The sequence below is a fragment of the Acinonyx jubatus genome, chromosome C1 (genome assembly GCF_027475565.1).
Source record: "Acinonyx jubatus isolate Ajub_Pintada_27869175 chromosome C1, VMU_Ajub_asm_v1.0, whole genome shotgun sequence".
Lineage (NCBI taxonomy): Eukaryota > Metazoa > Chordata > Mammalia > Carnivora > Felidae > Acinonyx > Acinonyx jubatus.
This window is the reverse complement of record NC_069381.1, coordinates 188760954-188782794: the sequence shown is the minus strand read 5'-3', so window position 1 is coordinate 188782794 and position 21841 is coordinate 188760954. Positions and strand designations below refer to the sequence as shown.

Below are 21841 nucleotides of genomic sequence, written 5' to 3'. Positions count from 1 at the left end.
TTCGCTTAGCATAATACTCTCTAGCTCTATCCACATGGTTACAAATGGCAAGATTCTGTTCTGTTTCGTGGCTGAGCAGTATTCCGTTGTATATATATACCACATCTTCTTTACCAAGTTATCAGTCAATGGACATTTGGGCTGTTTCCGTAACTTGGCTATTGGAGATAATGCTCCAAACACAAAAATAAATTCAAAATGGATTAAAGACCTAAATGTAAGATATGAAACCATTAAAATCCTAAAGGAGAACACAGACAGTAACAACGTCTCTGACATCAGTAAGAGCAACTTCTTCCTAGGTATGTTTCCAGAAAAATAAACTATTGGGACTTCATCCAAGAAAAGCTCCTACACAGTGAAGGAAACAATCAATAAAACCAAAAGGCAACCTACCACTCGGGGTGCCTCAATGGCTCAGTCAGTTATGTGTCTGACTTCAGCTCAGGTCATGATCTCAAGGTGTGTGAGTTCGAGGTTTGTGAGCTCTGTGCTGACAGCTCAGAGCCTGGAGCCTGCTTCAGATTCTGTGTCTCCCTCTCTTCCCCTGCCCCTCCCCCACTCATGTGGGCGCACGCACGCTCTTTCTCAAAAATAACCAAACGTTAGAGAAAAAAAAAAGGCAACCTACCAAATGGGAGAAGATACTTGGAAATGACATATCTGATAAAGGGTTAGTACCCAAAATATATAAAGAACTTCTACAACTCAACACACCAAAAACAAACAATCCAATTGAAAAAAAAAAAAAAGGACAGAAGACAGGAACAGACATTTTCCAAAGACATTACAGATGGTGAACAGACACACAAAAAGATACTTATTATCGGGGAAATACAAATCAAAAACCTACAATGAGATATCACCTCACACCTGTCAGAGTGGCTTAAAATCAACAACACAAGAAATAAAATGTGTTGGCGAGGATGCAGAGAAAGGGGAACTCTCTTGCACCGTTGGTGGGAATGCAAACTGGTGCAGCCACTCTGGGAAAACAGTATGGAGAAAGTTAAAAACAGAACTACCCTAGGATCCAGCAACTGCACTACTAGGTACTTACCCAAAGAATACAAAAGTACTAATTCAAAGGGCTACAAGCACCCCAGTGTTTATAGCAACACATTGTTTTGGCAAGGGTGTCATGACAGGGGCACTTTAATACATTGTTAGTAGAGGTATAGGTTAGTTTAATCTCTATGAACAACAATCTGGCAATGTCTATTAAAATTAAAAATGCCAAGAGGAGTCTAAGGAGACATGACAACATGATGGAACATGGTTATCCTAGGTGGGATCTTGAAACAGGAAAAGACATTAGGTAAAAACTAAGAATACCGAATAAACTACAGAACTTAATGTATTAATACCAGTCCATTAATTGTAACAAGTGTACCATACCAGTGTAAGTTGTTAGTAACATGGAAACTAGATGGGGAGGGTATACAGGAACTCTGTGTACTACCTTCCCAAGTGTTCTGTTGATCTAAAACTGTCCTAAAATGTAGTCTATTAAAAATAAGTTTTTAAAAATACATTAACACCTAAAAGGTACCTTTATTAAATATTTTTCAATTTGTGAGATGCCTCAATCATCTAAGAGAAATGTATATACATGTCAGTCACATGCAACTTTTTTTTAAAGCTTTTTTATTTTTAAGTAATCTCCACAACCAACGTGGGGCTCAAACGCACAACCCCCAGATCAAGAGCCACATGCTCCACTGAATGAGCCAGCCAGGTGCCCCACAACTTTTTTTTAACATATCATAAATATCATGATTTCTTTCCCCTGAAAATTTACCATGATTAACACTAAAATAACATATTTTTTTGGTACTTGTAAAATTAAAAAGTTAACCCAGATATCAGAAGCATATGACGGGGCAAAAAAATTCCAAAACTGTTCATACTTCTGAATTCTCATCAATAAAACTGCAGGAGAAATGCCACTTAACCCTAGTTTCTCAGAACCCCTTAAGACCATCCCCATTTATTTGTCTTAAAGACTGTCACAACAATCTGAAAATAAAATTAATCTTGTAACATTTGGCAAAGAAGAGGAAGGCAGTATCATAAAATCAAACAATTAGGCAAAATCCCAAAAGTTATAGGGTTCACCATCTAGATGCTTTGATTTACAACTGTATTTGCACATGCTTAAAATTAACAACTAAACCACAATCTACATTTCTACTCATTTTAAACTCATTTTACACCAAAAAGCCCTCTAAAAACCTAACCGTTAAAGATTCAAAACCCCTTTTACGTAACTCTTGTGCTACGTTTCTGAAATCTATAAATAAAATTTAAAAACTATGTATCAAATCTATGAAATGTGATCAAAATGGAAACCTCACACTTTAAAATCTTCCACTAATAAAGGATTTGGTAGACACAAATGAATTAAATGAGCAATTAATTCAGGAAGACAGAAAAAATAACCAGGACACCTGGGTGGCACAGTTCAAGCCTCTCTCACTCTTGATCTTGGCTCAGGTCATGATCTCACGGTTTGTGAGTTCTAGCCCCACAAAGGGCTCCACGCTGGGATTCTGTCTCTCCTCTCTGTCCCTCCCCCGCTTGTGCTCGCTCTTTCTCTATCAAAATAAATAAACTTAATAATAAAAAAAAAACTTAAAAAAAAACAAAAAAATAACCAAACTCCCCCCCCCCACCTAGGAAATCTGAGGAAACAAGAAAAAGAAAAACCAATAAATAGAAAACAAAAACAAACCAAGAGCTGATTTTCAAGAAGGCTAAAATAATACAAAAACCTGCAATGTCTAGATAAGAGGGGAAGAGAGAAGAAACTTTAAAAAACAAACTCTGTAATTCAGAATGCTTATAAAATAAGTAATATGTTGGGGCGCCTGGGTGGCGCAGTCAGTTAAGCGTCCGACTTCAGCCAGGTCACGATCTCACGGTCCGTGAGTTCGAGCCCCGCGTCAGGCTCTGGGCTGATGGCCCAGAGCCTGGAGCCTGTTTCCGATTCTGTGTCTCCCTCTCTCTCTGCCCCTTCCCCGTTCATGCTCTGTCTCTCTCTGTCCCAAAAATAAATAAACGTTGAAAAAAAAAATTAAAAAAAATAAAATAAAATAAAATAAGTAATATGTTACATGAGATTAAAAAACCTCAAGGTAAGAAAATGGAATTCAAAATCAGATATATAGATACAAAAATACAGGAATTTAGCTTATGTTACAGTTGACATTTTTTTGTTTTTAAAGTAATCTGCACACCCAATGTGGGGTTCGAACTCACAACTGGAGATCAAGAGTCCTGTGCTCCACCAACTGAGCCAGCCAGGTGGCCCTAACGTGACATTTTATCAGTGGAGATAATATATGTTTATAAAAAATAATAATAATAAGCCCTACCTCACACCACGTATAAAAACAAATTCCAGGAAGATTAAAAATATTTAAAAGTAGTGGCGCCTGCGTGGCTCAGTCAGTTGAGCATCCGACTTCGGCTCAGGTCATGATCTCACGGTTTGTGAGTTTGAGCCCCGCGTCAGGCTCCGTGCTGACGGCTCGGAGCCTGGAGCCTGCTTCAGATTCTGTGCCTCCCTCTCTCTCTGCCCCAACCCACTCGCATTCTATCTCTGTCTCTCTCAAAAATAAACATTAAAAAAAATTTTTTTTAATATTTAAAAGTAGAAATAAGGACATGAAGGAAAAGTCATGAAAGAAGCCATAAAGGAAAAGTCCCCTTGTATCGAATTATGCCAAAATGTTTAATTTCTATACAGTAAAAGACAATACACACAGATGAAAGACACTGGACAGATTTTGAGAAAATAATCAACCTATTTAAGATACAAAGGACTATTATCTATAAATATCGCATCTAAATCCAAAATATACAAATAACTCAATAGAAAAACAGGCAAATCTACAAACAATTCATAAAATAAACATATGGCTAATAAACATATATAGAGAGATGATCTATTTTATTCGTAAGTAGATAAAGGCTAATTAAGGGACACATGGTTTTGGCCTGTTATGTTAGTGGGGTAAAAGTTGCTAATCCCAGTGTTGGCAAGAGTGATAAGAAATGAGCTTTCTCATAGACTACTATGAATATGTATATAATATAAATTGCATATAAATTGGCATAGCCTTCTAGGAAGTGTCTCAAGATTTTTAAATTTACACACACACACACACACACACACACACACACACACACACACCTGGAGCAACAAAATAAATTAATAGTAAAGGATTAAAACCCACAAAAGACATATCCATGAGTTTATAATGATATAAACAGATAACTCAATAAATAAGTGAGACAACCAGAAAGCCCTTCTTTATAAAGGTAGAATTCTGATTAATACATGTAATAACTGTTTCAGGGAAGAATCATCAATCAATGTTTAATACAAGCGAGTGGAAGTACAATGAGAAACAGGATATTTATTTACATTGTCTCAAAGTCCTTGTCATTAATTATAATGGGGAAAACAGGAACATTACAGTAGAAAAGCCATCTTAAAATTAAGTGATCCAAGTTAACATCACCAGCCATGAGACATGGCAACATCATGGGTCTCTGGATACGTTGAGAAGGGCACATCAACTATAATTTGTTCTTCTCCCACACGCATAACCTAAGTTTAATCATGAGAAAATGTCAGGCATACCCCAATGTAGGGACATCATACAAAATAAGTGGCCAGCAGTGTCCAAGTCTTGAAAGCAAAAGACTAAGCAACTGTTCATGATTCAGGGAGTCTAAGGAGATGGAACAACTAAATGCCATATGTGCTCCTGGACTGAATCCTGGTCCCAAAATAAAGGACATCAGAAAGACAACTGACAAAATCTGAGTAAGATTTTGCCTACAAATAGTATAGCACCGGTGTAATTCCATGGATTTGATCACTGTGATGTGACTATTTTAGATTTAACATCTGAAGAAGTCAGGTGAAAGTTATACAAGAATTCCTTGTACCAGTTTTGCACTTTTTTGTAAGCCTGAAATAACTCCAAAAGGAAAGGTTAAATAATAAAAAAAAATATGTATTTTTTAAGGTCCAGAAACTTTAGCCCAGAAGTTCAAGTTCTAGAAATGCACACCACAGAAATAGCTGCATGTACAAATATGTGTGTTGAAGCACTGCTTATACAAGCTATAAACTGGAAATTTATACTCACCACAAGATCATCTTTCCAACGGCTAAAAAATAACATTTTTTAAAAATGTCCCCATTTAAACTTTTCATCATTCGCTAAATTCCAGGTTGTGATCTGCAAAGCATTCAAGTTTACCCTTTTTCTAGAAACTGCTGGTTACTATCTCAACAATTAATTCTGCACAGATGTGCTAATAATCTATTTTGCTTTCTCATACAGCTGTAGCTGCAAACTCACCACACTATTTAGTCCAATCTTCTACCAATGTTTTCCTTTAACTCTTAAATGTTACCAAAAAATTTATTTTTATTAAAATTTCAATCAAAATTGATACAAGCTCTCAAGATACTGACAGATCATTAAAAAGCCAATTCTATTTGAGGTCTCTTCTATTGAGTTAGCAAATAGTTCAATTAATGTGGAACAGACTTAGTTTTTACTTAGACCACCCTTATTTTCCATTACTGTCACCATGTTGTCTGTTACTAATCTTTTGAAAGTAAGCATTGGGTCGCCTGGGTGGCTCAGTCAGTTAAGCATCCAACTTCGGCTCAGGTCATGATCTCACGGTTCGGTTCGTAGGTTCGAGCCCCACATCAGGCTCTAAGCTGGCAGTTCAAAGCCTGGAGCCTGCTTCAGATTCTGTATCTCCTTCCCTCTCTGCCCCTCCCCTGCTTGTGCTCAGTTTCTCTCACTCTCGCTTTTACTTTCTCTCTCAAAAGTAAACACACGTTACAAAAAATTAAAAGCTATTTTTGCCCCCACCTTTTCCCCAGCTTAATCCTATGCATCCTTAATAGAATGCCTTAATGATGTAGAATTATTTATTGGCCTAAGACATTTATTTAGAGAAAAGTATGGTGTAGTCCATACCTTTTACAGTGAAATTGCTTATTTAAGCTAGGAAAAATTTTTAAAGAATTGCAAAGAGAAGTTACTAGATAAAAATCTCACTGTATATTCCTTAATTAAAAGATTTACTTTAAGAAGTACTAGAAAGTTAACACAAACATCTACTGTAACATACAGTAACTGCGGACTAATATGGTCCCACTCAGCTACTTTACCTGCTTTCTTGAGAATGATATGGGTGGTGCCGGAGTACATCCTGCAAGAAACGTTCCATCAAACTAGTGGTACCCATCCGCTGTCGATTCTGTGTAGTCAAGTATCTGTGCTGAGCACTGGACATATGCTATTAAAAAAAAAAACTGAATAGTTTTACACAGGTAATACTCATTAGTAGTGAGTTTCACAAATGGATTCGTTTATATACTCCTGGTAGAAGTATAAATTGACATGAACATCCTATAGAGCAATTCTAAAATATGCATCTAAAAATCATACAAGGACCTTTCCCTTCAATATAATAATTACATTTCTCTAAATCTGTCCTAAGGAAATCATCTTAAATGTGGATGATTTTTACAAAAACAAGCTTAACAACAAAAAACGGGAAATCTCCAAAATGTCTAACAGTAAAATATTTAAATTATACCCTAAGATGTAATACTGTACAGCTACCTAAAATAATACAAAGAATTTTAAGTAACATGGAGGAATGTTACATATTAGAAGAAAAATGGAAGATGCAAAAATCACATGTATGCTTTTACCTGAAACTATAGTTTTAAAAGGTATAGACAAGTTAATGGAAGAAAATAAACCAAAATTTTAAAATCATTAACATCTGTGAGGTACACTTAGAGGTAATTTTAAATTTTTTCTTATAAATTCTTATTTTTTGGGGCGCCTGGGTGGCTTGGTTGGGTGGCCAGCTTCAGCTCAAGTCATGATCTTGCAGTCTGTGGGTTTGAGCCCCGCGTCAAGCTCTATGCTGGCAGCTCAGAGCCTGGAGCCTGCTTCCAATTCTGTGTCTCCCTATCTCTTTGCCCCTCCCCCTGTTTGCTCTTTCTCAAATAATAAACATTAAAAAAAATGTTTTTAAATAAAAAATAAATAAATAAATTCTTGTATTTTTCCCAAGCAAATATCTTTATAATAAAAATCTATTAAAAAAGAGAAGAGAGTTGAATCACTCTCTTGGGGTGTCTGGGTGGCTCAGTCAGTTAAGCATCTGGCTCTTGATTTCAGCTCAGGTCATGATCTCACCACGGGATCAAGCCCACATCACGCTCTGCACTGATGTCTTCCAAAGCAGCTATACCGATCTGTACCCTCATCAGCAACGTGTCATGGTTTCCATCCCTCCATTTCCTCATCAACACTTGCCATTGTCTCTTTAATTTTAGCTACTGTAGAACGGGTTTAATGTTGTTATCACTGTTGCTTTACTTTGCAATTTTTGTGATAGCTTTTCGTTTTTAGTGGTGACCTGGATATCTTCCTTCATGATGTGTCTGTTCAAGTCTCTTCCTGTCTTCCAAATGCATGTTCTTTTTTTTTTTAACGAAGTGTAAAAATTATTTATTCTCAACATGAACTCTTTGTTCAATTATATGTGTTTCAAATATCATCCTTCTCTCAATGGCTTATCTTTTCACTTTTTCTTTTGGGGGCAGAGGGTTCATAAAGTTTATTTTTGTGAGCGCACACACACATGCAGAGTAAATCCACAGCTTTCCCAGCAATAGTTACAGGATACCTCTCCACCTTCTTAATCATCTCCCATTGTTTCTTAACTTCACTGCAGTCCATTTACCAATTTTTTTCTTTTTCAGTGCTTTTTGTTACTAGTTTAGGATATCCCTCCCTAACTCAGAATCATAAAGATTTTCTGTTCATTTCTAGAAGTCTTGTTGTTTTTACCTGTAATATGTACATCTACGATCTACTTGAAATTGGCATTTGTCTCCAGGATGATTTAGTAATAGAGTTTCATTTCTTCTCCATATGGATATCCAATTGACTCAGTACCATTTATGGAAGAAAGTCCTGTCCTCACCATTCTTTAGGGCCGTATTTGTCACAAATCAAATATCCATGTATGTGTCTGTTTCTAGAGTTTTTGGTTTCCTTCCATGGTCTTTCTAACTTTGCATCGCTGTCTTAATGACTGTAGTTTAGGGGCGCCTGGGTGGCTTGGTCAGTTAAGCGTCCGACTTCGGCTCGGGTCATGATCTCGCGGTCCGTGAGTTCGAGCCCCACGTCGGGCTCTGTGCTGACAGCTCAGAGCCTGGAGCCTGTTTCAGATTCTGTGTCTCCCTCTCTCTGTGACCCTCCCCCGTTCATGCTCTGTCTCTCTCTGTCTCAAAAATAAATAAACGTTAAAAAAAAATGTAATGATTGTAGTTTAGTAATAAATTTTGTACACGAAGTCTCCTGACTTTGTTCTTCTATAAGATTATCCTGGTTTTTCCTAGCCTTTTCCATGTGCATACATATTTTTAGAACTGGCTTAATTTTCATTACAAACAACTCTTCTAGCGGCGCCTGGCTCGCTCACTCGGTGGAATATTTGACTCTTGATCTCGGAGTTGAGAGTTCAAGCCCCTTGTTGGGTGTGGAGACTACTTAAAAATACATTCTTAAAAAAAAACCTTTCCTGGAATTTTGTTTGGAATTTCATTAAATCAATATATATGTTTGGGGAAAACTGACATGGTTACAATATTGATTTTTCCGATTGGTATATCACACCAATTATTTAATTTTTCTTATATTTCTCTCAGTGTTTATGGTTTTCTACATAAAAACCTTATACATATTTTGTTATATTTATTCCTAAGGAGTTCATGTTCTTTGATGCTATTATTAAATACCTTTTTTAGATCTCATTTTCTGTATGCTGTTGGATATAAAAATACAATTTCTTTTTATGTTGCCCAACAAGCTTATTAAACTCACTTATCAATTCTAATAGTCTACCTAGATATCTTTAGGTTTTCTACATCTACAATCACACTTTGTGCAAGGTACAATCACAGTTTTGTTTCTTTTTATCTAATATGTATCATTTTCTTTCTCTTTATTTCCCTTGCTAGAACCTCCGATAAAATATTGAATAGTTTAATTCAAGCATCAAGTCTTTTACTTAATAGAGTACTGATGCATTTGGATTTAATCTTTGTTTTTATTTTTAAAACTGTTTTCATTACTCCTGCCTATGCAATGTCCCTATGTCTCTTCTTTCTTTCCTTCTTGTGGACCACTTTTTATTATTCCAAGTTCTCCACTTCTGTTAAGTTGGGAGGTAGTTATAGGCCAGGCTCTTTTTCTAGTCTGTTAGTGGTAACAGATTATCACAAGCAACCCTGACCTACCAAGATCTAAAATCACTTGCTACTTTTACTCTCTTCTTAAGCAAGGAATTTACTCGATTTACTTTCCTTCCAGTTTATATGTCATCATTGTCAATGCCACAAGATATCATTCATTTAAATCACCTGCTACCTTTCCACTGATCTTCCTGACTTCCCGTATCTCTAAGCTTCCAACTGAAATCATTTTCCTTCTGTCTGAAGAACTCTTTTTAGTATTTCCTTCAGTCAGGGTCTGTTGCCAGTAAATTCCCTTAATTTTCGTTTTCTGAAAATATTTCTATTTCACCTTTTTTTTCAAGGATATATTTATTAAGCATCGAATACTAAATTGGTAGTTGTTTTCTTTCTTTGGGTTACCATTGTTTCTGTTGAATCTTCAGCTACACCTGGGTCCTCTATTTCTCCACTGCCTTTAGAGTTCTCCAAAGCCATGAAATTTATTTATTTAAGACTTTGTACTTAGTGCAAATTACTTCAGCTGTCATCAACAGGGTCTTTTTTTAAGTCTTATTTGAGAGAGAGAGCACACACACACAAGCAAGCAGGAGAGGGGCAGACAGAGAGAGCATCCCAAGCAGGCTCTGTGGTGTCAGCACAGAGCGCAACATGGGGTTCCATCCCATAAACCATGACATCACCACCTGAGCCGAAACCAAGAGTCCTTCACTTAGCCAACTGAGCCACCCAGGTACCCCTTCAACAGTCTTTTTAAGTGCCTGCTTAGTACATGAGTATCCAAATGTCTAAAAATTATTTTAAACCTTTGGCAAAAAGTTATACTGAATGCTTACTGAATAGAACTTGTAGTTAAAGATTCAATGTTTTAGTAATATCAAAAGTTCAACAAGTAATCGTCCAAGTCAAGTGATGGCATCATTTTATCGATCATGACAGAAACACTAAAGACAGCCTTGAGATTTATTATCTGCCGCCTCGTGTTTGTAACCAGCAGTAGAAAGTTTTTTTCTGTTAAAAGGCAGAGATGTGGAAATCATAATAACTTTTCCTTAGTATGAATTTAAATGATGACTGTTGATAACTAAACAAAACAAATGCCACTGAACAGCAGAATTTTTACGTAGGACAAACTTGTCTTAGATATCACTTAAGATAGAATAGTATAGACTAACAGGACCAGAGCTTCCTTATATTACTCCTTCACCTATGACACAATTCCACAGCTCAGACCCTGAAGAAAACCTTGAGGCTCTCCCAAATGAACAATTCTGTTCAGAAGACCTACAGCTACTATTACTATGAATACTGATTTCAAAACGTCCATATACAATTCTTCCCAAACTCTTCCAACAAAAAGAAAGGGACACTACTCAATTCATTCTCTGAAGCCAGCATCACCCGAGTTCTGAAACCAAAAACATCACAAGAAAAGAAAGCTACAGACAATATTTCTTACGAATATAGACGCAAAAATCCTCAACAAAATACTGGCAAGCCAAATCCAGGAACATACAGAAGGACTAAGCACCATGACCAAGCGGGATTTAGCCCAGGGATATAAAATTGGCTTAATAGCTAAAACTCAATCAATATTAATTGCTACAGACTGAATTGTGTCCCCCAGGCCCCAAACGCCTATGTTGAAGTTCTAACTTTCAATGTGACTGTATTTGGAGACAGGGCTTCTAGGAGGGAATTAAAATCACAACATATAAAAAAATTAACTGAAAATGAATCAGAGACCTAAATGTAAGAACAAAAACTATAAAATTCTTACAGGAAAATACAGGGAGCAACTGTTCATGACCTTGGACCCAGCAATCTTTTACAACCCCAAAAACACAAGCAGCAAGAGGAGGGGAAAGAATCTAAACTATAGCAACATCTAAAACATTTGCGCATGGAAGCATAATCTTCTAAGTCCTTACCTTATTCTACAATGTCTTACAGCATCTAATTCTCTAGATTCTTCACCTATCACTTCACACCCGCCCTCCACCTCACCAGCACTCTGGCCTCATCGGCTCCTGCCTTTTAACCAGCACGCCAACCACCCCTCTACCTTGGGGTCTCCGTCTTTACTCTCTCCTCCCTCTACCTAGAAATTCTTCCCCCAGATATAAGGCAGCCTGGATCCCAAACTTCATTGAAATCTCAACTCAAATGTCACTCCTTAACCTTATCTGGCAGCCCCCCCTGAAAGTGCACTCCCTTCTCTATTTTATTTTCCTCATAACATTTATCACAATCTGACTTATCATGTATTAAGTTTATATGATTATTTATTTTCTGTCTTACTATACTACAAAAGGGACGTGGATTTGTCCCTGGCTATATCCTGAGAACTTTAAATGGTGTCTACCAATTAGAAGATTCACAACAATCTGTTCGGGTGAGTAAATGAGTTTAATAAAATGCATGACTAGGTCCTTTGAGGTATAACTGTTTATTAACAGGATCCTCTCACCTGTTCCAGGTTATTATAGCGCACACAGCAATAGCTGCAGTAGCCCTGTCTGTTCTGCATGCTGAATAACCAAAGTCAAGTGGCTATTGTCCGGGAATACTCCAACTGGAAAAAAGAAAAAACGGGAAGAAAAAAACAAACAAACAGTTAAGTCCTTACTACCCTGAGGAAAACACCCTTGGTAATATCAGAGAACAGAAATTCATTCTTGAGTACGATGCACCCTTATTTTGAATAATTATGAAATTAGATAAGTCTGCCAAAAGCTACTGAGTCGATCAGTGAGCCTGGAGGAGAGGGGGAGAGTTGTGCACCTTCCAAAAAAGGGGTGTGTTGTTGATAGGTGGAGACTGGACTCAATTTTTTATCAATTTTCTGATAACTTGTTACGGTTATTAGGAATTGGTTCAGTACTCAATCCGTAAAGACAAATTCCTACCTCTGTGTTGTTGTTATAGCATATTCACTATATGCGAATGAGGCTCAGTAATTTTCCCATTGTGTTCCTACATAAAATCTGACGTTACATGAATTCTCATTGTTATACCTAACATCTACTTCCATCACGAGAGTAAAGATGCATGTATTTTCTGCTTAATCCACAAAGGTGCAGATTTTAAGATAAATTACCTGACAGAATTACTAAAAATCAAAATAACTAATTTGGGTCTGAAACACAAGACACTTCTCTCCTGACAACTACATAAACCAAATAAATATGAGGAATTTCTTCCAGTTGGTGCAATGAGATCTCTCTACAAATAAAAAAAGTCTCCAAGTTTCTACCGCCTTGAAACTATCATCCTTCAACATTACATACTGCAGTGGTTCCCAACCCAGGCTGAATAGCACAATCATTCCCCAAAATTCTGATTTAGTAGGGCTGAGACAGCCTAGAATTCAGAATTTTTTTCATTTCCCAAGTAATTCTGATACACAACTATTTACTCACTGACACAAAGTGTTTACAGTTAATGATTATTTTAAATAATAATTCAATACAATTTTAAGGTTTTTGCTGTTTTGTTAAGATGAAAACAGAATTTTAAGAAATAATTTCATCAAGTTTTAATTCGAATTATTTTAAACATTCTTGTCTGTTGAATATGTAACAGAACGATCCTATAATGTGTAGAATATTTCTGATAAGATGATCCTGCAATACAAAAAGTTTACTCATTAAAATCAATATTTAGAAATGAAGTCAAGCCTGAAAATCAATGAGAACAGAAGAGCTTTATTAAATCAAAATGCTATTGTAACATGCACTCACCTGTTACTTTTTATTACGACAAACTTTGACTTTCTGGCTTCCACACTTACTGGGAAAATAAATCAATTAAACCAGCCTCTGAAATAGAGAATATATAAAAAATGACTTATTTAAAATTTGGTCTTTTTTCCATTATTTTACTTCATTTATTAACCTGAAGCAACAAAATGAAACAAGCTTTAAGCTGTGTGTATAGATACAGCCAATTTTCAAGCTGAGAGAACCCTAGGGCCTAAACCTGAACTTTGAAAATCATAAAATAACAAATTTTCTAGTGCTTTATTCAAAATATATTTAAAACGGGGTGCCTGGGTGGGTCAGTAGGTTAAGCGTCTGACTTCAGCTCAGGTCATGATCCCACGATTTGAGTTTAAGCCCCGCATCGGGCTCTGTGCTGACAGCTCAGAGCCTGGAGCCTGCTTCGGATTCTGTGTCTCCCTCTCTCTCTCTCTGCCCCCTCCCCAACTTGTGCTTTATCTTTCTCTGACTCTCAAAAATAAATAAATGTAAAAAAAAAAATTCGAAATGTATTTAAAACAATCATTGAATGAAAGGCAAAATGAAAGTATTAGTCTAATGTTACACACACACACACACAAAATTGAAATTCTTTATAATTTTTTTTTGATCTTTGACACATACAGCCTTTAATTCCCATGCCATGATTATCTACATTTCTGTCATCTCATGTCACATACATGCCACTGAGACAGTGAGCCACCATGACTCTGAAGCACCTGATTGGCACTTTTCAAACTTTGCATGCTAGGAACCCCACCTCAAAAACTGACTAAATCAAAACCGCCTGGTGGGGAGCCAGGCACATGCCTATTATGCATATTTAAAATGCTCTAAGGTGATTCTGAGGCAGGCTGAAGCAGTAACATAAGTCATCATTTTTTACATACTAATAAAATTCTTACTTACTAAAGGGATCATTTCTTTGGGGCCTGGGATTATATTACTTTTCATGACTGAATGGGTCTTTTTATTCCAATTCTGAATTCTACTGGTACCTGGTATTTTCATAAAGTAACAAGTCACTTACCTTGAGCAGAAAAGGGCAGGTATTTCATCAGTTGCATTAGTCCTGGAAAACATCTGTAAATTAAAACAATTGAAAAAAAAAAAAGGTCAGCCCCCTAAGTGTCTACCACAGGCCAAGTAACTATCCCCAAGTCATAGATAAGTTTGAAAAGTAACCCAATTATGTTTCAATGGGAGAAAAAAATACTAACTCTTTAACACAAAGCACTTTACATACTGTGACTCATAGACTCCCACATGACCTCCTAAGATGCTCTGGGGCAGAGCAATTGTCATGGCCCACCCATATAACCCACCATCGAGTATTTCAGATCTTTGGGTTCCAGGAACAGCAGCTGGAAAATAAAACTGGATCTCTGGTAAGGGTAAGAACACGATGCTATAAACCCATATGAGCTTTATAGGAAATCTTTGAAAGAAATATTTACATGGAATTAAGTGTGGATCCTGGACGAACGACACAACTCGGTTCTTATGTTACTTTCGGTGAAAAACACTGTCAATTCTTTATCACCTATCAACTGACAATTAGGCCAAATTATCAATCTTGTTTATTCTTCCACATTGTTGTTGGCAAAGTGTTGATGACCCTTACCCAGGATCATTGGTTAACAAAAAACTCCAACAATTTGGTTCAAAAGAGGCTGTGACAGCACTGTATAATCAAAGAATAAATACTTAGCACCTACCCTGTGCAGATGCTGGAAGCTTTAAAGGATAGAAATAGACAAGCTTTCTTGCTCTCAAGAAGTTTAAAATGGCACTAGGAAACGAATGTAAAAATACCAGGTGGTATCTGAGAAATGCCTAAGCACAAACAGTAAGTGCCAAAATGTCACAATGGATATAGCTTTTTAACTGGACATTGGAAAATGGGTAGGGTGTACTTAAATAAAGATCAGGAAAAGATGTTCCAAGTAACAAAAAAGCAAAAGTACAAAAGTAAGAAAGCAAAAGTACCTTTAGAGACAGTAAACTGACAAGTTAAAGCTGGAGCCAAGACTTCATTTAAAAATTCAAGGGGCAATAAAGCAAGAAACGTAGATTCAGCTTCAACATGATCGTAGTTAAAAGAAAACTTAAGAATTTAGACCACATATTCAGACAGTGTGGGGTTTGTTTTTGTTGTTGTTTGTTTGTTTTTGGGTTTTTTTGGAAAGCAGTATATGCAGGGAGCTTTAAGAAAATTCTGGAACAGTGGTTCTTCCCTATTCAAAGGAGCTTTTCACAGGGTAAGTTAAACTATGCGGCACCATTTTCTAGGATATTAGAGAATTAGTTAACACCCAAATTATCCAAATTCAAAGAATCAGTATCCCTTAGAGCAAAGATTTAGTCTCATTTATGCTTGCAAATTAGGAAAACACACAGTAATTTTTTCTTTCAAATATTACTTTTATTAATTTTTATTATGAAAATAAAACATACCATGGCACAATTATGAAAATAAAGACCACTAAAATCAGTCATAATCCCACTACCCACCATTAATATTTATCATATATTCTTTGTTCTAAACATGTGTTTACAAAAATGGTATGGTACTATAGTCTATTCTATATAGCCTGCTGACTCTCACTTAACCATATATGATGAGCACTCCTATATGATATGATATATAATTCCAAAACCGAATTTTTAATGACTGCATATCAGTGTAAGACAAAAGCTGTCTTATCCGACAAGACCCAGCAGCCGGTGAATTAGCTATTTAAAAATTAGGAGAATTTTAAAAATAGATACACACATAAATTAGTATTTTGTCTAACTTCAGAAATATGAATGTATACATGTTTCATTTAAGGTCAAGTTAAGCTTTTTTGTTTCATTGAGATTTTTTGTGGCTAGGACAGCTAGAGTCCCAAGTCATATTTTTTTCATATTTTCATAAACCACACCATAATTTACCATCAACAAGTTTCCACTTTGGTTCCTTTCAAACAGAACAAGAACTTAAAGACATTTCTAACACTGAGAGCAGCATTTGATTAACGTTTAAGATTTCCCCCAAACTTTTACAGTTGTCACACCCAATTAAGTACTCTTGCAATGGCCTTTTTTTTTTTTGAGTGCAAAGCATTCAAATTATTTTTCATAAAAATAATAATGCTCTAAAAAAGGACAATGCCCAGACTCTATTTCTTTGGTTTATGAAACACTTAAAAGAGCATAAACCGATCTGAGGCAGTGAACAAAGACCTCTGAGACTGCCTGAGGTGACTTCAGCACATATGTCTCAAGCTGCATCTATTTTTCTTTTGGGACTATTTCTTGCACACCTGAGATCTGGACCTGCTGCAGAGATAAGCACATGGTTGCAATGAGTTCAGAGTTGTAGTGCGTGTTTCCCAAACCACGGTATTTTGAAATAAGAGCTAACAAAATCCAGAATCCCTATGGGAAATATTTTTCAACTGTCACACAAGACAGACACCAACTTAATATTAAATATAAAAAGACAATAGAAAGGCATTTGGTTTATTGAGTAAGATCACCCAAATTATCTGTCTAGCAACAGGAAAACAACGGGGGAGCAGTCACAAAACAATGGCTAAATGAAATAAAAAGACCATCTTATTAATTCAGTGTCCCTTTCTTTACAACATTAATTTTCAACTTCCCATTTGTTTGGATTATCCACCTTATGCTTATGCTGCCTTTCCTCTGGTGACAAGCATTATCCTCCATTCAGTCTTAATAAAATAATAATAGCTAACTTTTAGTGAATAGTCAATCTGGGCTAGGCACTATGTCAACAGTTTCATATGCATCATCCCATCTTAATAGCAAACACCCTTATGAAATTGGTGTCCCGGTTAACTCCCACTTTACAAATCAGGAAACTGAGGTTGAGAAAGAAGCAGTATCTTGTTCCAGGTCACACACCAATAACCACTGTAGCTGGGATTTGACTGTAGGTCAATCTGAGCAGTTTATGCTCTTAACCTCTTAACTTCCATAAAATGCTTCCTCTCTGTATTTTCAGGAATGCTAATTGATTGTTTTAATATTAAGTGAAAACAAATAATTAGGGATCTAATTTGTTGCAATAAACACTGTCACATATTCCAAAGAAAAGAGTAAAACTAACGTTTAGCTTAATTGCATCATTGCTCCCATTCTGAGATCTGAGTGCTGACAGTACCTTGGATTAGTGATTTTCAAACTTAATTAGCGTAGCACAGAGAAAGCAATACATTTTATATCACAACCCCGCACACACACACGCAATCACACATGTACGCGCCCTCACGCGCATGCACCCCACGCACGCACTGGCCCACACACACACGCAGTTAAAACAAAGCTTACAAAATATCCTCATTACCTGTAATGCATTCTGGTATTTACTATGCTATCCTCTTTTGTTTTTTGTAAGTGCTAGTTATGACCCACAAAATTAATTTCACAATTCACTAATGGGTGAAAACTGCAATCTGAAAAAACTACATCACATTATTAAGCCAAACAAACAATATTATACAGAAGATGGCTGTCACCCTGAATTCAGCTTATTTCTATCCAATACCTTGGCCATTGCGGTGATACTTTATCAAATCTCTCACCACTTTCTTTACTAACGTTGGCCACTGGCCAAAGTGCAGGGAGAAGAAGAAAATTCTTGCCTTCCAGGCTCTGGGTCCAAATCAGTGCACGTTAAGAAGGCAGCAGAAAAACGTTTATGCACTGATACAGAAATGACCACAACGCACCAAGCAAAAAAAGCAGACTACATTAGCATTCCCCTTTATGTAACACGAATATGCACTTACGTACCCCAAATTGTTAATACTGACTCCCTTGATGATAAGATTGATAAGGGCTTTTTCAGTGGGTTTATTTATTTTTTTCCTGATAGTATATAATTGCTGTCAAACAAATTAAATATAATTCTATTCTGGGGATTAAAGACGTTTAACAGCCAGCATCTCGTTATGCATTTCTTCCCCGCGCTTCCAAAATCATCGCGTCGGATAATGTTAGGAGCTGCAAAGGGCCTTCTAAAGAGCACGTAATAACGACGGCGTAATCTGAGCAGATTTACACAACTGTTGCACGACGATAGTAAAACGATCGTTAACACAAAAATCTAACGCTTCCAAAATAAATCCCAATCGCCAAAGGCTGATAAGGGCCTAGGTCTGGGGACAGCTGGACACAGCGCAGGGCAATGGGGGAAGGGGATTTGTGGACAGGTGGCTTCGGATCTCGGCCCCACAGGTGCCCCTACAAGTCCCCGCGGGTACAAAGCCCCAAATCCGACCTCCGCGAGCCGCCCCCTCTCCACCTCTCAGCCCCGGGCCGCGTCCGCGGGCCCCTCCGACCCAGGGCCCCCGACAGAAGCGCAGGGCAGCCTGCGCCCCACCTCCACCCCACGCCCCAGCCACCTCGATCCGGGCCCGGAGACGCCGGCCCCGCTCCCGCAGGACGGGCAGAAAGGGACTGGGGACGGGAGAAGCCGAGAAGGACCTGCGAGGCGGGTGCAGGAGCCGGGCGAGCGGTCCGGCCGTCCCTCGGGAGGAAGAAGGCGCCCGGGGCGCGAGGCGAGCAGGCCCCACCCCCGGCCGCGCGCACGGAGCCCGCGGGCGTCGCCCCGGCTGCGCGCCGCCTCGGCTCGGCCCGCCCCGCCCGCGCCCGCGCCCGCCGCCGCCGCCGCGGTGCTCTGCGGCGCGGTTCTCACCTCCGCGGAGGCCTCCCGGATTCCTCCCGGGCTTGGGCGCAGGCCGAGGACCGGTGGGCGCGCTCCCTTCCTATTCTGGTTCCATGGCGGTGCCCGGACCCCCCGGGCCGTCCAGGGCGCCGCGGCCGCCCGCTGCCTGCCGCCCGCAGCCCGCGGAGCCACACAGAGGAGCCCCCCGGCCTCTCCCGCCGGTGTGAGACGAGGAGCGAAGTGCGAGCGTCACTCGCAAGACCCGGGATCCGAGTCACGACTCAGCCCACGTAGACATCCACCGGGAACGTAGAGCTGCAGTCCTGACTGAGCTTTGACGTCAGGGAAGGTGCGAAAACAGGGCCCCTTCTGACGCAGGAGCCGCGCACCGCCCCCTGCCCACCCCCGCCCCCCGGCGCTGGAGCCCCCTTCCTCCCGCCCCAACCCTCCCCTCCCGCAGATCTTTTAAAGCGAACACTTCCACCGGGGTCAGGGCCCCACTCCGGAGCTTGTAAAATCAAACCTGTTCTAACCAAAATGACTGGGCTCACAGCGGAGTTAGGACGCGAGATAGACACGAAGGTTTTAGCATTTGAGGGCCCAGAGGGAAATTGCTTGTCAATTCCCAGCAACAGACGAACCTCGAAAAGAAAATTCCGCTGAGAGGGCTCGGCGTTTGCGCCGTTCGTGTGTGTTTGCCGCAGTGAGCTGCAGCAAACAAAAGCTCCTGTTTAATGAGCGCTTACTTTGTGCTAGGCACTGTGTTTAAGGTTTATATATGTACTCTTGCATTTCATCCTCAAAGCAACCCTTTAGAGGATCTTACTAGGAATCCTATTATTCCCAGTTGACAAAAGAGACAACTGAGGCTTAAGGAGAGTAGGTATTCAAAGACCTCCCCTGCACATGAAAGGGTTACGAATATTAACCGAAATCCCCTCAGTCATTCAATGGTATTCTGTACCACCCACTGCGAATATGGTGGTGTGCAAAAACAGCTGACTGTAATGAGGGGGACACAAACCAGAATCAATCACAATACTGAATATATCATTAAAATATGTTATAAGGAAAATGAGCATCCCTTAAAGTGGAGAGAGCCTCCGATTAAAGAGCTTATGTTTTAGGTAAAAATAATCTTAGAATGAGCTACCTTGTTCTTTGGCTATTGTTGTCATTGTCATTACATTTCTTTAATAAGCTTGTGACTTTGTCCCTTTTTTAAAATTCACCATTGCTTTTGCTTCCACAGTTTCCATTCTTGTGTATTACTTAGCTCTTGCCTCGCCCCCTACATCTTTCTCCGACTTTAAACCTGGGCTATTGCAGCTATTTAGATTTTTTTAACACACCAAAAAATATATATATATATATATATATATATATATATATATATATATATGTATGTATGTATACTGATTTTTTTTAAGGCAAACTTTTAAGGTACATCCCAACCTTGGAAATGGTGAAAGAAAACCCATTATACATTAACCCAGCCACCATGACATAATGCATTTCACAGATGCGAAGACACAAATTTTTCACACTTCAACATCTCAGAAATCAAGATGCATTTTACAAACTGGTCTCTTAATATTACTGGCCAGGTAGCTGTATTAACCTGGATGTCAGCACCTCCACATATAGAAAATTGAATGTGGCTTTTCACATTGTCCTTATTTCAACTGAGTTAAGTGCATTGTTTAATAAAACCCACAACCCTTAAAGGAGGAAATTAACAGCATATAAAAAAGAGATGGGACTGGCTAAAAGAGCTTAGACTTCTGAGAAACCGAGTTCCTTACCAAGAGCATTAGTTCTTCATGCATTTTGGAAACCTACAAATAAACAGTTAAATAAGCCTAACACACACACACACACACACACACACACACACACACACACACACTGAAATGACTTAGATATTATTTCTGATGGTATGGTTTGTCAATTACAACCCCTCTAAGTTTGAGTCAAAATAAAATCGTTGAAGAAGTAAAATGAATCCTATGTGTTACCGGGAAACTACCCATTGACCTCTTCTGGTTAGATCAGACAATGCCAGCCTGGAAGCCTTCGGAATAGAATCAGCGACTTGAGGAAAAAAAAAAAAAAAAAACCCTAGATTCAGTAGTAGGGCACTCTTAGGAGTCGATACATCTCCAACACTTTTGGTGGCCCAGAAGACAATACTGTATGGAAAACCACAGCCATCAACAACTGATACAAAAAGTGTTTTAGAAAAGGTGGGTTTTGAATGCAAAGAAATTTTGGAACCCCTTAACCAATTTTACTTACATCTCCCTTTATGTGCACACACAAGATTGACACATAATAAATCTAAGTCTGAAAGGGTTATTTCACGAAGTATGAAATAAAACACTAAATTACCAAAAAATCAACGTGTTTTAGTTTAGTTGATAGCATTTTTTTCAACATGATACTATCATATAAAAATTTTTTTCTTATTTTTAGAGAAAGAGAGAGACTGTGCACGAGTGGGGCAGAGGGAGAGAGACAGAGAATCATAAGCAGGTTCCATGCTAGTGCAGAGCCCCCACAAAAGGCCCAATCTTAGAACCCTGGGATCATGACCTGAGCCAAAATCAAGAGTCAGGCACTCAACCAAATGAGCCACCCTGGCACCCCTATCATATAAAATTAAAAGAAGTTTCATCCTGCATCCAGTTAGTAGTCCTTCCAGACTACATTTCTGTCTACTGGCAATGGGTACTTTTTTTGGCAGAGCTTAATCATCTGTAAGGTTAAGCTTTAAACTTTTTCAGATCCCCACAATCCTTTATTAATCCATTATAGAGCTAAACTCATTCACTAATATTTCTTTAAAGGACACTAAGTATCAAGGTTGGGTTTGTATGTTCCCTCCCCAGGGAGAAAAAAGATCCTATGTATGTGTTATTTCACATTCTTTCTTCAAAGGAAGAATAAAAACTGCTATTTTATGTCCAGAAATCATTCTGATAATGCTGATGTTTTGTAAGCTGTTTAAGCTAACATTAGGCTAATGTCTGAAGGAAAAAGATCTTCCTTTTTCCTGAATCATAAAAGAACTTAGAT

At 38.4% G+C, this 21841-nt stretch overlaps 1 protein-coding gene across 5 annotated transcripts in view; it reads right to left on the bottom strand.

Annotated features, from left to right (window-relative positions):
• ZDBF2 (zinc finger DBF-type containing 2) overlaps positions 1–19127 on the bottom strand; it is a 32222-nt gene extending 13095 nt beyond the window's left edge. The window contains exons 1-5 of one of the 5 annotated variants that reach the window (XM_027052647.2): positions 18794–19127; positions 14114–14166; positions 13066–13143; positions 11793–11897; positions 6212–6339 (exon numbers count right to left, since the gene is read on the bottom strand). In XM_027052647.2, the coding sequence (XP_026908448.1) occupies positions 6212–6339; positions 11793–11852 (188 nt within the window). In that variant the 5' untranslated portion in view covers positions 11853–11897; positions 13066–13143; positions 14114–14166; positions 18794–19127. Of the gene's footprint in view, positions 1–6211; positions 6340–9497; positions 11762–11792; positions 11898–13065; positions 13144–14113; positions 14167–18500; positions 18759–18793 lie in introns of those variants that run through there. The other 4 variants (XM_053215685.1, XM_027052651.2, XM_027052645.2 and 1 more) reach the window with 4 other exon arrangements.
• Between the last annotated feature and the right edge of the window lie 2714 nt (positions 19128–21841).